This window comes from Vipera ursinii (genome assembly GCF_947247035.1).
Source record: "Vipera ursinii genome assembly, chromosome: 12".
Classification (NCBI taxonomy): Eukaryota; Metazoa; Chordata; class Lepidosauria; order Squamata; family Viperidae; genus Vipera; species Vipera ursinii.
Window position 1 is genome coordinate 3,758,921 of NC_139525.1, and position 15,866 is coordinate 3,774,786.

Here is a 15,866-nt window from a genome sequence, read left to right on the forward strand (position 1 = left end):
CTCATAAAAACCTTTGGGCTGGTTCCGCTGGCTCCTGTCCATGGCCCCTGGATTGTATCTGATTATAGTTATGGCTCTGTATTTAGCGCACCTTCAAGAACTGTGGCGTAATGAGACGAACCGTTGCGACTAGACAGACCTGGGTGTCACTGACTGACCGGAACGCGCGCGCTACGGGAGACTCGAAGCCGTTGAAGGACGACGTAGGCACTAGAGACAAAAAGAGAAACACCCAAAACAACTTCAATCAATCAGAACAGTGCTAGAAGGGACCTTGAAGGTCTTCCAGACTGACCCCCTGCTCGAATAGCAGACCCCATACCATTCCAGACAAGTGGCTGTCCAGTCTCTTCTTAAAAGCCTCCAGTGATGAACCAGCCACAACTTCTGGAGGCAAGAGGTTCCACTGGTTAATTGTTCTCAGTTAGGAAGCTTCTCCTTACTTCCAGGTTGCTTCTCTCCTTGATTAGTTTCCACCCATTGTTTCTTGTCTTGCCTTCAGGTGGTTTGGAAATTAAATTGACCCCCTCCTCTTTGCGGCAGTCCCTCAAATACTGGAAAACTGTTATCATGTCCCCCCCTAACTGTTATCATGTCCCCCCCTAATCCTTCTTTTCTCTAGACTGGCCAAACCCAAAATCCTGCAGCCGTTCTTCATATGTTTTAGTCTCCAGACCTTTAATCATCTTAGTTGCTCTTCTCTGCACTTTTTCCCAAAGTCTCAACATCTTTTTTGTAATGTAATAATCAAAACTGGATGCAGTTGTAGTCTTGCTAAGGTTTTATAAAGCGGTATTAATATTTATGTGATCTTGATTCTATGCCTCTGTTTATAGTACAATCAAGCATTGTATTAGCTTTTTTGGCAAAGATAAATTATCAGCATGTAAAATTATCAGCATGTTAAAAAAAGGGGAGGGCGGGGAAGGGCAGAGGAATGCATCAGCTTACTGGGAGAAAACGGTTTGAAATCCACCACAAATTTGACATATTCGTATGTAGTGGGCTCATTCGGATCCAGGCTTCCTCGGGCTAAGTGGCAGCAAAACTCAATTTGTTTTTCAGCTGAAAGAGACCGATGAAAAAAGGGCTTTACAGAACAATACAAATCAATGAAATCGTCAAGGGTACCTTTGAGGTCATCTAGTCCAACCCTCTGCTTGGAATTCACATATACTGTACGTCGATCCGGAGTTGGACTAGACTGAATGTGGAATACGGGTAAATCCTCGACCATCGTCGAGCCCAAAATTTCTGTTGTTAACTCGAGACGTTTCTTGAGTGAGTTTTACCACCTTTCTTACCACCTTAAGTGAATCACTGCAGTTATTAAGTTAGGAACCCAGTTATTAAGTGAATTTGGCTTCCCCCCCGTTGACTTTGCTTGTCAGAAGGTCGCAAAAAGGGATCATGGGACCTTTAGGGCTACAGCAACGGTCGTAAATAGGAGCCAGTTGCCCAGCGTCCGAATTTTGATCGTATTGACCATTGGGGATGCTGCAGCGGTCATCAGCGTGACAAATGGCCACGAGCCGCTTTTTTCTGTGCTGTTGTAACTTCTAACAGTCAGTAAATGGACTGTTGTAAGTCAAGGATTATCTAAATTACACTTTCCTTTGCTGGAAATAGCAAAATGCATCACTTACTGTTTAGAAAATCGGAGGTTACTGGGTCGGTCACAAGCACATGGGGTGAAAGTATCTTATAGACATTGTTCTGTTCACACTCAGGCAGGAAATTTAATATATTTTGGTCCACCAAATCTGACTGAGACAAAAGAATGTCGTTATGTTCAACAAGAGAGTTATAGTGAGGAGGCAAAGGGATGACATTCCGACATTGTACGGTTAGAACTCACCGGCAAATGTCCAAGGAGTGAAGAGACGCTATCGGATACGTAAATAATAATCCCGTCAGTGGTTAGTGCGATGAGAAACCCGTCCAATGCCTACATGTAGGGGAAAGAAAAGGCATCACAGAGGAACAAGCGGCACGTCTCCCAACCTCTTGACTCTTGACTTCAAAGTTAAATTTTCCATGGAATTTATGAAACTTTGCTCAAGTTGCACAATGACATGTGAGTTCAGCATTAAGTATTAAAATCAGCCAGACTATTCAGCAGCAGAAAGAGCAGATCTGAGTGATCCAGAAAGGGTAGCAAAACTATTTGTTGGTATTATATTTTTAGCAACAGAGCATGAGAGAAGGGAGTGTACTATTGGTGTTATTTTTCTGGGCCACGAGACAAAAGAATTGGCTGACTTGATCTGAGGAAGGTACAGCAGCAACACTATTTGCATTCTGTCTCAAGCTGGCAGAGGGAGGGAGGGAGGGAGGGAGGGAGGGAGACACAGAGAGAGAATCACACACAGCGAGAGAGATGAGATAGATAGATAGATAGATAGATAGATAGATAGATAGATAGATAGATAGATAGATAGATAGATAGATAGATAGATAAAGAGAGGATGGATGGATAAATAGAGATAGATAGATAGATAGATAGATAGATAGATAGATAGATAGATAGATAGATGATAGATAGATAGATAGATAGATAGATAGATAGATAGATAGATAGATAGATAGATAAAGAGAGGATGGATAGATAGATGTAGATAGATAGATAGATAGATAGATAGATAGATAGATAGATAGATAGATAGATAGATAGATAGATAGAGACACACACACACAAACACACACACACAGAGAGAGAGAGAGAGAGAGAGAGAGAGAGAGAGAGAGAGAGAGAGAGAGAGAGAGAGAGAACTAGATTTCCTTGGGAATATTGGCACCCAACATATCTTGTAGGTCTCTTACTTTAATGGTAAATAAAGCTCCCTTTCGCAGAGCAGGGCCAATCTCCTCCCTATGAATCCCCACCCAGCTCAGCACAGCTCAGGAGACCCAGGGTAGCAGGACCTGGGTCAAAGGCCTCTCTTGAACCCAAGCCAGAAGTTGTACAGTTGGGGGGTGGGGAAAATCGGTCCTTCTCAATGACTGAGGCTTCCTTTGGGAAATGGATGACTTCTTGAAAGAAGGACAAGTTGGCAACGTCTCCTCATTTCCCTTTGGAAATTTCTGCCTCTTTATGGGGGAAAAATAAGCCTTTGCTTAACCGCTTGGAACCACAAAGAAGGTTTTGGGAACTGATGTTATCCCAGGTCTAGGTTTCCTTACTCTGAGTTAACGCTTATTATTTTTTTCTTTCCTTAATCCATATCTGGATCACAGCCTACTGCAAAGGCAATGAGATCTGAGAATGAAATTTACATCTCTCAGGCATCAGGAAGCCAAGTTCCCTTTCCCTTTCTACCTCCTTGCTTGTATACTTCGCCTCTAACTCAGAGAATTCAACTGGTGACTGTTGAAAGGACAAGAAAAATAAATTGCCAGAAAAATGGCAAAGCCAAGGCATTTTTTAAATAAATGAATGAATGCAAATGAAACCTATAAAGATTTCTTTTTTCCCCCCCACCCTCATAGGCAGAAGCTTGTTTGCATTAAACTGGAAGCCTGTGAAGAGACATTTGCACAACTGGAAGTAAACAGATTTTTCTAAAGAAGGTGAGTCATTGGATATCTATGAGAAGGAAATAGTCAAACTGCAGTAATTCTAGGCCAGGCCACGCCCTTAAAAGCTGTGATGAGAAAGACGCGGAAAATAGTCCACAAAAGATGAAAGAACTTGATTTAAAATGCAGCGCGATTCCTTCCTGGCAGGGATAAAAGAGGAAGCAAACAAGTTATAGAAAATATTCTCCTGTCTACATGTGTGGAATATTTATTTCGCTAAGGAATAGCATCAAAGGAAAACCAGCTACACGGCAGGGTCTACTAAAACTCACGTAAGCAAATTCCTAAATATTTCTAAATGAGGGGCCAGAAGTGCAAAATTTATCAGTTGTACTCGGTCCACACAGACAGCAAAAGCTGGGCATTTGTCGTTGTGCAAACTGCAAAGGCCTGCAGTAGAGATGGACTCTTCAGAAACAGAAAGAACTTTTTGTCTTCTGAGCCATCCTCTTCAAGTCTTCCAGCTAATACTGACCACTAATACTGGTCCATTTACATCAGAATAACTGAACAATGCAAGTGGAACTAGCTACCGCAAATACAATACAACGCTGTTGGCATGATATATTCGGACTTCGGCAAGTTCTGGCAATGATCAGTGAACATTTGACAAATCAGAAGCCAGCAATCTGTTGATTAGCTCTGTGTCCCGTAGAATCATAGAACTGGAAGGGACCTTGGAGGTCTTCTAGCCCAACCCACTGCTAGAGCAGGAGAACTTACGCTATCCTGGTCAAATGGTTGTCCAGTCTTTGAAAACTTCCAGTGATGAAGCGCCCGCCACTCCAGGAAACAAGCTGTTCCATGGATTTATTGTTGTCATTGTCAAGGAATTTCTCCTGAGTCCCAGGTTTGATCTCTCTTTAATGAGCTTCCACCCCTTGCTTTTACCTTCAGGAGCTTTGGAGAATAAGTCAACCCCCTCTTGTCTGTGATAGCGCCTCAAGTAATGGAAGACAGTTGTAGTGTCGCCCATAATTCTTTTCTTCATTAAGCCAGACATACCTGCTTCCCTTAACTTGTCCTCTTCGTTTTCTTTCATAGTTCAAGGAGAACTATAGAGACCTCACTTGTGTTTTATCCCTACAGTAAGAACCATCTGGGGTGGGTTAGGCCAAAGGACAGCAACTGGTCCATATAATCAAGGAGAGAAGCAACCTGGAATTAAGGAGAAACCTCCTGACAGTGAGGACAGTTAAACCAGTGGAACATCTTGGCTCCAGACATCGTGGATGCTCCATCACTGGAGGCTTTTAAGAAGAGACTGGACAGCCCTTTGTCTGAAATGGTACAGGATCTCCTGCTTGAGCAGAGGGATGGACTAGATGACCTCCAAGGTCCCTTCCAGCTCAGTTCTGATTCTGATCCTGATCCTGATCCATGGAGCTTCTCTGGTGGAGAATAAGTCTCATCCTGTCGTTGTTCAACATCTTAACTAGGCATCGCTCTGATTCTCGAGAGGTATCTGGACTGCCCCACTTTTCTTTTCCTTTTTAACCAGTGGCAAGCAATATTTCCTAGCAAAGTCTAGCAACTTTCTCCTACTACCAACCCCTTCCTTCCCTCTCCTTGCATCGGTGCAACGGCGTCTCACCTCTAACATCAACTGAGTGAACTCTTCATTGGTAAGGAACGAGGGTTTCCAGTCTTGTCTAATCTCACAGGCTTCCGTCTGTGTGGAGACTTCTGAGAGAGAAAAGAAATTGGATTAAGAAAGAACGCTGCACCATTAAAGATGGTCTACAAAAAAAAAGCAATATTATTTTCCCCCCTCAGGAAATGGATTTTCTCTAGGAAACCACCCTGACTTTATATTACTGCTGTAACTGAGAAAACGGGGGGGGGGGGAGGAATGCAAATACCATTAGGTTTAGTCAGAAGAGGCATAAACAGATTTATAAAGCTATGTGTAGAGTGAAAAAAGAAATAAACAGAGAATTTCCCCACACACACACACACACTCATAGGAAAGTCATCCTTTGAAGCTGAATACCGTTGGATCGGAGAGAATCACACAGTAAACATACAAGTAATCCTGGACTTACAACCACAACTGAGTCAAAATTTCTGTCGCTGAGCAAGACGGTTGTTAAAACGGGTTTTGCCCCATTTTACGACCCTTCTCGCTGCGGTTGTGAAACGAATCCCCGCAGCTGTTAAGCTAGCGACACGGCTGTTAAGTGACACTGGCTTCCCCATTGACTTTGCCTGTCAGAAGGTCACACAAAGGGATCACGTGATCAGGGGACAACGCCGCCGTCATAAATAAGAGCCAGTTGCAAAGCGTCCGGATTTTGACCTCGTGACCTCAGGGCTGCTGCAATGACTGTGTGACCAAGGGTCGTAAGTCACTCATTTCCCTGCCGTTGTAACTTTGGACAGCCACTAAACGAATGGTTGCAAGACTACGCTGCAGTGTGGTGTTGACTTAGCTGCTCCAAAGGTAACAGCCAAGGATAGGCCACACTGCGCAAATTATTCAAGAGGGACACGTCACAAAAACGGGGAAGATCACAATGGTCCTGCTGAGACCAAGAAAGGAGTACACACCTCACACAACAACCGGGGGGGGGTTCCTACTCTGCATAGTGTCCCATCTGAGGGCTGGGTGTTGCCATGGGTGACTTTGAAAAGTCTGCTTGGAAAACACACACAGTCTCAAACCCCGGAGTTAGAGGTTGCATGTTTTTTTCTTTCCCTTTCTCCCTTCTTCCCCTCATTCCCCCTCCCTTTTCCCTCCCCACTGCGTCCCACTATTTGCTTTGTATTTTGTATTTTACTCTATGACCTAATGAAATGTTGTTGCTGGTTTTTTTTTTAAAAAAGGGAAAAGCAGAGAGAGAAGGGCCATCACTCACCTTTCCAAGCTCAGGACCAGCTTGTTTAAAATATATATTTTTTTAAAGAAAAATAAAACGGGCTCTACAACAGTAATAAGAAGAGCAGAGTGCAAGGTGTTTCCCTGAGGCTCACCTTTCTGTTTCTGTAAAAAGTCAATGGTCCTCTGTAAGATGGTGGACTTGTCCATCTTGAGTGGATGACCATGCCCTTGAAGCATGGTGCACAGTTCCTTAATGAGGACATTGAATTGATCCCTTCTTTTTTTCTCAGATTTGTTGCGTGACGCCCTGGTCAAGGGAAACACAAAGTTGCCTTGAGAACTTCATTCCACTTCCGTGGGCAAATCTACAAGGCCACTGAGGTCCTTACACAAGGTACAGTCGGAAATGCTGAGATGGTGCACGACAAATGTAATCAAAGCTACACCTGGTTTCATGTACACCGCAGATTAAAAGAAGGCGGAGCTCTTTGATCGTAGCTACCATCTCGATGTTTTTTGATCCCATGGATATGTCTCAATGTTCTCCTTCTCATCCAGGAAGCTCTTTGACTTAAAGGTCTAAAGTCTTTAACTGAGTTTACATATTTAAGATCCGGTTGGTTTAACTACAGTTTATGGTGTGAATAAGTGGTTGGATTTGTGTAATGCACCCAGCCCTGAATCAAGTTTGCATAGAGTTTACACACTAGTCAAAGAATCCGCTTGATGGATTCCATGTTGTAAATCTCAGCCTTTTCATTCTTCGCCTTCTCCTACATGGGGATTTCCTGTTATTTTCAGCTTCCTGAATGGAGATAATGAGAACTGTAATCCCCAAAAAGAAAAGAAAAAAATCATAGATCACCAGCGTGGAAAAGGTTGCTCCTAAATAAATAACATCTCAAGCGGCATCCTAACTCTTGCAACAAGAAATTTCAGACCAAGTTACTGCTGGGTTTTTAATGTTGGATTCCCTAGTCCTCAAGGAACAGAAGGATCATACAACAATTTTGGACTAAATCTGTAATAGTTTTATCCTTGAGTCACCTTTGTTAGGCATAGCAAAAATGAACAGGTTATCTTCAATCTGTTTCGTTCTACCATCAAAAATGAGAAAATATGCAGTCTGTTTTTTTCCAGGGATTCATTGATTTTGTTCTGCAGGATTCAATCTGGGTCAGCCATTTTGTTCTTCCAAGCTTTTGGACTCGAGATTGGAACTTCCCAATCTCCAGGATGGGACAGAAATGAGAACTTTCCAATCTCACATCCTGTAGATTGAGAAGTGCCCTAAGGCTGGGCTCCAGCATGAATGTGAAAGACTTGGAAGATTGAACCTCTCATTCCAGTGACTGACCCAGATTGGATCCTGCAACATTATCCTGGGACATGTATATTTGCCTTCATTCATGACCTTGTTCTGTTGCTGTTATCATGAACAACACAATCACTGCTCAGCCTCTGGCTTCCTTAGGATACAAACGGCTTCCCCCCCAACCCTTGTACCTCTTTGCCCTGTCCTTCTCATCTTCGGCCATCAGCTCGTTTACACAATACGGAGTTCTGCAATAAAAATACGCAACAGTCACTTTTTTGTTGGCATAACAAACACCACCTGGTGCTATCAAAATGGCAACGTTCATCCCTTTTGTGAGATATGCCACTATACAGTATCTATATCTGATACACGGATAAATAAATAAACATCATAAAAACTGGTTCCGTTTCTTCCCTCATTCATTGAGCTGTGTAGCTTGTGACGCCCAGAGTTACAGTCAACAAGTATATTCACAAATCCATAAAGTTGCATCGGTTATCCAATTTCTTTGCACACCGACGTGGCTGTTTCCTCTTTTAAAACATGGTAAGGAGTAAAAGTCATAGAGATCCATCCAAGTTGGAGCTGGGCAGCCAATCCATTTAAATAAATACATACATAAATACCTAAATAAATAACAACAGTCACAATAACAGATAGCAAGATGATAACACCGGATAATCATTGTTAAAACCCCAAATTTTTATCTTTTTAAGAAAGACCACAGGAGGAAGCACAAAGAGCGACATAGATCTCAGCTTATTTATTTATTCATTTCTGACATTGGTCACCTGTAGGCAGGTGTACCTTGACTTCCAGCCCTTTGACTCTATGTTCTATTATAGCCAATCTCAAAAAAAAATAGTTTTAGTCTTCTTGTAGAGTTGATTTCTTGGTCTGATTTACTTGGTGGAAACGGAGAAGGATGAAGCATAAAGTCTCCGTTTCAAGAGGAACTCACTAGGATCAATAAGCAGATCCAAACAAGAAATAATTTCACAAGTATTTGATTGGCATGAGATTTACCAATCTGGATTAAAGACAAGGCAACTCACTGCAGGCCTGACCATCAGGCCACAACAGACAATTCAAGCCAAATGCTCTTAGAAAGTTGAGTAGGATTCCTGCGTTGACCAGGAAGAACAAAGGGGGAGAGGGGAGGGGGAAGAGAAGACGCCATCAAAACCATGCACAAAATATCTCTTGGAATCTTGTCCTCCATCAATCAGAATCCAGGCACTCGATCGCATTTTCCCCGATAGATCCAGGACCACACCCGGTGCCCGGGAGGCATTTTTCACATGGGTACATGGGTGCAGCCAAATATTTTTTGCTGCACGGCAACCACTACCTCCAATATGTAAGACAAATCTCATGCGTGGCGTGTTACACCCACGTAGTCCCCTTTAATCACCCTCAAGTATAAGCAACAAGTCCTGGCAATGGCGCGGCGCAGCACAAGTTAACGTTTCGAATTAGAAGAAGCCAGCGAAATTGCAGCCAAATATTGCATGCAGACAACTCTGGTGAGACTCCTAGGCCAGCCAATGGTTTCAAGAGCATTTTCTGCTAGTCCATTTTTTTTCCTCCTAAATTTGCTTCTTTTTTTTTCCATGCAACAATCAGCACCTGCTGAACAGACCCGGTTCTTACTGGCGACAGCCACAGCGCACATTAAAATGGATCGGTCAATACTTTTCAATGGTTTAAGTCCTCGGCTTGTTTACGTTCCTAAGTGAGACGGTTTTCAAGCCACGTTTGTTAAGTGAATCACTGCAGTTGTTCAATTAGGAAAGTCTCAGAAAGTTACAAAAGGGGGAAATCGTGCGATCCAGGGACGCTGCGACTGTTTTGATCACGTGACCAGGGAGAGGCTGCAACGGTCGTAAGTGTAAAAAAACGATCATAAGTCACTTTTTCCAGTGCTGTTGTGTATCTTCAAACGGTCACTAAACAAAAGTCAAGGGTGATCTGTACTTTAAATGGCTGAAAGAGTCCGCGTGCTTGCAGTACATTGCTACAGACTGATTGACTGATTAATTCATTATCTACTATCAAGTCAGTGTCAGCTGTTAGCAGCCACATTGATAAATTTCCTCCATGACCATCTCTACCTAACTGAGCAACTTGAGTAAGGAAGGTTACTCAGAATCACCCAAAAAGAGCAAAACTCAGATTATGGAAATTACCTATTTTATCCTGCAGATACATTAGTCCAGGGGATGGTAAGCATATTTTATTACCACCATGAAGGAAGAAATGAACCTAAAAAAGAAAAAAGTTTCAGAAAACTTTTTTAGTCTTTCTTTCTTTTTTATTTTTTTGTTTTTACATATTACAATCACCACTAGCCGTGTCTCTCAAACTTGGCAACTTTAAAATGGGTGGACTTCAACTCCCAGGATTCTGGGAATTGAAGTCCACTGACCTTGAAGTTGCCAAGGTTGGGAAACACACTGATCTACAAGAATAGAAGAAACATATTAAATAAAAATGTCTAAATATATTTGATGAACGGATTATCAACCTGCTTACCATCAATACAATTGCAAGTTATATTCACGGTCACTGCAAATGCATTAGTGCTTGCTGGGGAATGCTGGGATTCGGAGTGCACAGACTTTAAAGGTGCTGAGGTCGAATACAAACGGTTTACGTTTTGTTTACTTTTGTTTATTTAACCCCACCTTTATTATTTTTACAAGAATGGCACGGATCTCCCATCCCAGGAGATGGTGAGTTCTAGTTCCGCCTTAGGCGTGAACTATAATTTGTAATTTTTACAAACAACTCCAGGCACCGAACATATTCCACACACCGTCCTCCTGCTATTTTCCTCAGAAAAAAAAACACCCTGTGAGGTGGGTTGGGGTGAGAGATGAACCAGCCTAAAATCACCCAGCTGGCTTTCGTGGCTAAAGCAGGACTAGAACTCCCAGTCTCCTGGTGATTGGCCCAATATCACCCAGCCTAGCTTTCATGCCTAAGGTGGGACCAGAACTCACCATCTCCTGGTGATTGGCTCAAAGTCCCTCAGTGGGTTTTCATAACTATGGCGGGACTAGAACTCACCATCTCCTGGTGATTGGCCCAATATCACCCAATCAGCTTTCATGCCTATGGCCGGACTAGAATTCACACTCTCCCATTTTCTAGCCTAGTGCCTTAATCAACAGACCAAGCTGGTTCTTATAGAAAAGGGGTGTCGACCTGCCAGCCCACAAGCTGGTTGCACCACCCTAGCTCTGGCAATGCAAAAAAAAAAAAAAGTTGCGATATGTCGTGACACATGTTGTGATGCAGCGAGTTTGACACCCGTGCTATAGAATGTTAGAAAGAAAAACAAGGTTTAACGTTACTAACATGATGTTGGATTTTATTCAAAGCTTGGAATTTATCCTTCTCGGAAGGACTTGGGATGTGTTCAGATTGGAGTGCAGCCCGAAAATTGTTTGATAGCATACTCATTCAGCATACTCATTAAAATCCTGGGCCGAAGGTATTTTCTTGACTCTGTGTCTTTGAATTGGCTGTTCATCAACATAATGAAAGGCTGCAGACTATTATTCTACACCAATGAAGGCAAATTGCATTATTCTAGGCGGTTAGCGTTTAATTCGTTGTTGAAAATCCCCGAGGCAATTGTGCACTCCTCTTAAAATGCAACAATAATGGGAGTGTAATTCATCTCAGTGGAAAGTCATTGGCCAAGTATGGGAGGAACAAGGCCATCTATATGTCACGCCTTCAAGACAAGCCACTTGTGCGTTTAACACAGGAAGATGGAAGGGAAAAAATGCTCTGTGTTAAGAAGAACTTGTTGGGCAGCCACGCCTCAGCTCCAACTACTATTTTTCTTAATTTTCCAATATTTTAGATTAATCGGTAGAGATTAACGATTCTCCTGGTGATTGGCATAAAGTCACCCAGCCACCTTTTATGCCGAAGGTGGGACTAGAACTCACCGTCTCCTGGAGATTGGCCCAAAAGCGCCCAGGCAGATTTCCTGAATGTGGGACTAGAATTCACAGTCTCCTGGATTCTAGCCTGGTGCCTTAACCAAGTAGATCAAACTGGTCTTTATAACTTCAATTCCCATTCCAAACTCCCTTTTTAAGGTGAGCCCTTGTTACTGCGAGGATATTAGCAATCCCTCCACACCCCTTTGAAATGGAGCACTCCTTTCTATGTAGAACGGAAAGAAACGGTTTGCCTCTCCTCCCCGAACATATAATAGCCAGGGTCCTCACCCACCCTCCTTTCCCGCAAAATAATAGGGAGGCAACCATATCGCAATTTTACAGATGACATTTAAGAAAGTGAGCAGGTTTCCCGTATTCCTTAGAAGGAGTTTAGTGCCTCATCTCAAAGCAATAATTATTAAAAAAAACACCTATACATGCAGCCTTAAAATCTGCCTCCTGCTATTCACAGGATGCTGCAAAGTCAAAGTGACATTTAACAAACAGTAAAAACTCTGAGAAAAAAAAACTCTAGGGAAAATTGGCCACAGCTGACGCTTTTCCTTGCCCAAGAACAGTAACATCCTTGCAACAGATGTATGATATGCAAGTATACTCACAGACACGCACGTATACCTACACACATAAAGTGCCTGTGTTTACATACATACACACAAAGAAGAGATACACACATTGCATATTCGAAGTATAGCGTACCAAAGGTCAGGCCCCCATAGACCAGGGGTCCCCAACCTCTGGACTGTAGATCCAAACCGGTCTATGGCTTGTTAGGAACCGGTCCACACAACTGAGGGACAAGTGAGTGAAGTTTCCTCTCCTCATGCGCGGGATCTGGTCCCCAGTGCCAGGAAGGTTGGGGACCGCTGCCATAGACAACGTCTTATATAAATTAAAGAGTGTCTCTCTGTCTCTCTCTTTGTGTGTGTATAAGGGAGAGAGAAGGGGAAAGAGAGGGAGGGAGGGAGGGAAGGAGAGAGAGAGAGAAATAAAATAAAATAAAATAAAATAAAATAAAATAAAATAAAATAAAATAAAATAAAATAAAATAAAATAAAATAAAATAAAATAATAAAATAAAATAAAATAAAATAAAATAAAATAAAATAAAATAAAATAAAATAAAATAAAATAAAATAAAATAAATAAAATAAAATAAAATAAATAAAATAAAATAAAATAATAAAATGAAATAAAAATAAAATAAAATAAAATAAATAATGAAATGAAATGAAATCTTTTTATACGCACACCCACAGACACACATGAACACAGACGCTACAGGGCGTCTGAAAAGTCTTAAGGCAGTTTTAAGCTTTTGTATGTGGTATGTAGGAACGCATATATGATGATTCCATTCCTTCTCTTTAGTATTTGCAGTTACGATTTTGCCATTCGGGTTTGGACAGCCCTCTGCGGCTGGGATGGCCGCTGAGATTCGAGGCCAACTGGATTGCACATAATCAGCCAGTCAACCCATCCATAACAGTTCTTTACAAGCCGGCCATTCGGGAAAAAGAGTGCCAGACTAATTGAGCAAGGCGGGTATCAAAATACTGGTTGCCCTGCCTGGGTGTGGCCAAAGATTTATTTATCCAGCCTGGCCGTTGCTGAAAGAAAACAAGGCAGAGTTGAGAAAGGGAGAAATAGCCAGTTTGAGTGATCTATGGCTAGGAATGACAGTAATAATAACTTCCAGAACAGCTGGATAGATGGGGGAAAGGGCAAAACTCCGAACCAAATGAATCCTGGAGATTTAAATTTGAAATACGGGGAGGTGATTGTCCCAGCATGTCCTGTGTGCTAACTAAACGCAGAATGTAACTTAACAACCGCCGTTGTTTCTGTTGCTAAGTGAGACATTTGTTAAGTGAATGTTGTCTCATTTTACGACCTTTCTCGCCACAGTTTCTTAAGTGAATTCCTGCAGCTGGTAAGTTAGTCATCCAGCTGAATCTGGCTTCCCCATAGACTTTGCTTGGCAGAAGCTCACAAAAAGCGATCACGTGACCTTGAGACACAGCAACGGTCACAAGTATGAACCAGTTGCCAAGCGTCTGAATTCTGATCACGTGATCCTGGGGATGCTGCAAAAGTCGTAACTGGGGAAAAAAGATCCTAAGTCACCTTTTGCGGTGTTGTGGTAACTTTGAACTATCACTAAACAAACCGTTGTAAGTCGGGGACTAGCTCAGTGGTGGGAATTCAAATAGATGAACAACCGGTTCTCTGTAGTCGATGCCACTTCCGGAAGTCCGTTCTGGGCCTGGGCAACAAAAAATTAGCAACCGGTTCTGCCGAAGCAGTGCGAACCGGCTGAATCCCACCACTGGACTAGCTGTATGAATCAGGGCTTCAGCTTCCAACATTATGCATCAAAATGTCCTGAATGCACACAAACAAAGTCAGAACCCAGTCAGTCAGCCTGGACTGAAGGGGTTTTAACTTTTTAAATATTGTTTCAATTGTTGGGCTTAATTAATTTAATTTATTTTAATTTTATATTATTTTTATATTGTATTTTATGCTGCCCTGTAAACCGCCCTGAGTCTTTCGGGACTAGGGCGGTATAGAAATCTAATAAAATGAAATAAATAAATAAATAAGAACCCGCAACCACACCTGTATTAAAGTGCTCTGGTATTCAGCTGCTTTCCAAGACAGCTCTTTGCCAGCCAGCAAGCTTTTTTTTTCCCCTCCAGATTAGAGTCACGTGACCTGAGCTGGCCTAGATTGACCTGTTGAAGCTCAGTAGGGTTAGACCAGGTCATAAATTGAGTAGTAAAGCAGAAGTAAACCTTGGTGCTCTAAGTCAGACTGGAAAGTCAAGAAAAGATAGAGAAGTTGGTCATGGCAAACTCCTTTCTGCGTTCTTGCCCAGATCATGACACAGTCTGTTAGCGCCCGAGGCCAACTTTACTCGCTGTCAGCATCACAACTACATCTCTGAGGGTTTGGGGGTCGGGAATAAAATTGGACAGGGAGGGAAAAAAGGGTCTTCTCTCTCTTAAAGCCAAGTTCCCAGTCTGATTTGGCTCCACCTTTTTTCCTAAAGCCATTAACAATCTCCCACTCTTTGGACAGCAGGAATTTTTTTAGTTGGCTCAGAGGATACAGCTCTGAAAATATTTATATGTGGGCGGTCCTCAACGTACGACCATAATTCATCCCAATTCACGCCACCGTTGTTCAGTGAATCAATGCAGCTGTTAAGTTAGTAACCTTGGTTGTTAAGGGAATCTGGCTTCCCCGTTGACTTTGCTTGTCAGAAGCTCGCGAAAGGGGATCAACACGGGACACTGCAACCGTCACAAACATGAGTCAGTTGCCAAGCGTCTGAATTTGGATCGCCTGACCGCGGGGAGGCTGCAATGGTGGTAAGTGTGAAAAGTGATCGTGAGTCCCTTTTTTCACTGCCGTCGTAACTTTCAACGGTCACTCAAAAAATGATTGTAAGTTGAGGACTACCTGTGTTATCTCTGCAACTTTTGGGGAACCGTGTTTGTACCCTGGTCTCAATTGTGGCTGTAACTCAAGGATTTAAATTTTTAAATCTTCCCTCTAGAGGCTGGCCAGCGTCTCCTACCTCCTCTAAAAAATGAATCTTGGCAAGGAAACCTAGGAGTTCATTTCACCACCCTTTGAAAGCTCTGCACCTGCTATTTCAAGCCAAAGTTAAAGGTGCCACAAAGGAGGGCAGAAATCTGGCACACAGCTGTGCAGGTCACAGTCCTCCTTTCACCCCGCGTGGCTGACAAATCCCCAAATCATTGGGGTCACAGCTGAACTCAGCTTCGTGGCCCAGTGACCTTCTTAGTGCCGTGGATATAATCTCAAAGCAGATGACCAGAGTGGCAGGGGAGGGACAGGGAGAGTAGGAGGAGGAAATGGGTAACCGAATCACATCTGGGTGCTTCATCATTTCAGTGGTCTCTCCTGGTGGAATTCTAGCCCTTCCCCCCCCCCCCGTTTGATTGGCTGAGAGAAAATCAGCTGATGACATTTCTTGCAAAGAAAAGGTTGAACCAGGAGATGGTTAAAATGCGTGTGGACCATCCCATCCCTTGTGACAGAGCAAGCCTCTAGTATTTAAAATGAGAGCAAGCCCCCATTCCCTACTAGCACTGATCATGTTACCTACTTGGGCCATGAAACGTCTGCAAGAAAA

The 15,866-nt window shown here is 42.7% G+C and overlaps 1 protein-coding gene across 1 annotated transcript in view; it reads right to left on the minus strand.

The window, feature by feature from the left end:
• Nucleotides 1–15,866, minus strand: part of PASD1 (PAS domain containing repressor 1) — a 50,482-nt gene that overhangs the window by 18,572 nt on the left and 16,044 nt on the right. The window contains exons 2-8 of the mRNA XM_083372018.1: nt 7,907–7,963; nt 6,553–6,707; nt 5,174–5,265; nt 1,859–1,948; nt 1,647–1,767; nt 952–1,065; nt 92–210 (exon numbers count right to left, since the gene is read on the minus strand). Coding sequence (XP_083228144.1) covers nt 92–210; nt 952–1,065; nt 1,647–1,767; nt 1,859–1,948; nt 5,174–5,265; nt 6,553–6,707; nt 7,907–7,938 — 723 coding nt within the window. The 5' untranslated portion in view covers nt 7,939–7,963. The remainder of the gene's footprint in view (nt 1–91; nt 211–951; nt 1,066–1,646; nt 1,768–1,858; nt 1,949–5,173; nt 5,266–6,552; nt 6,708–7,906; nt 7,964–15,866) is intronic.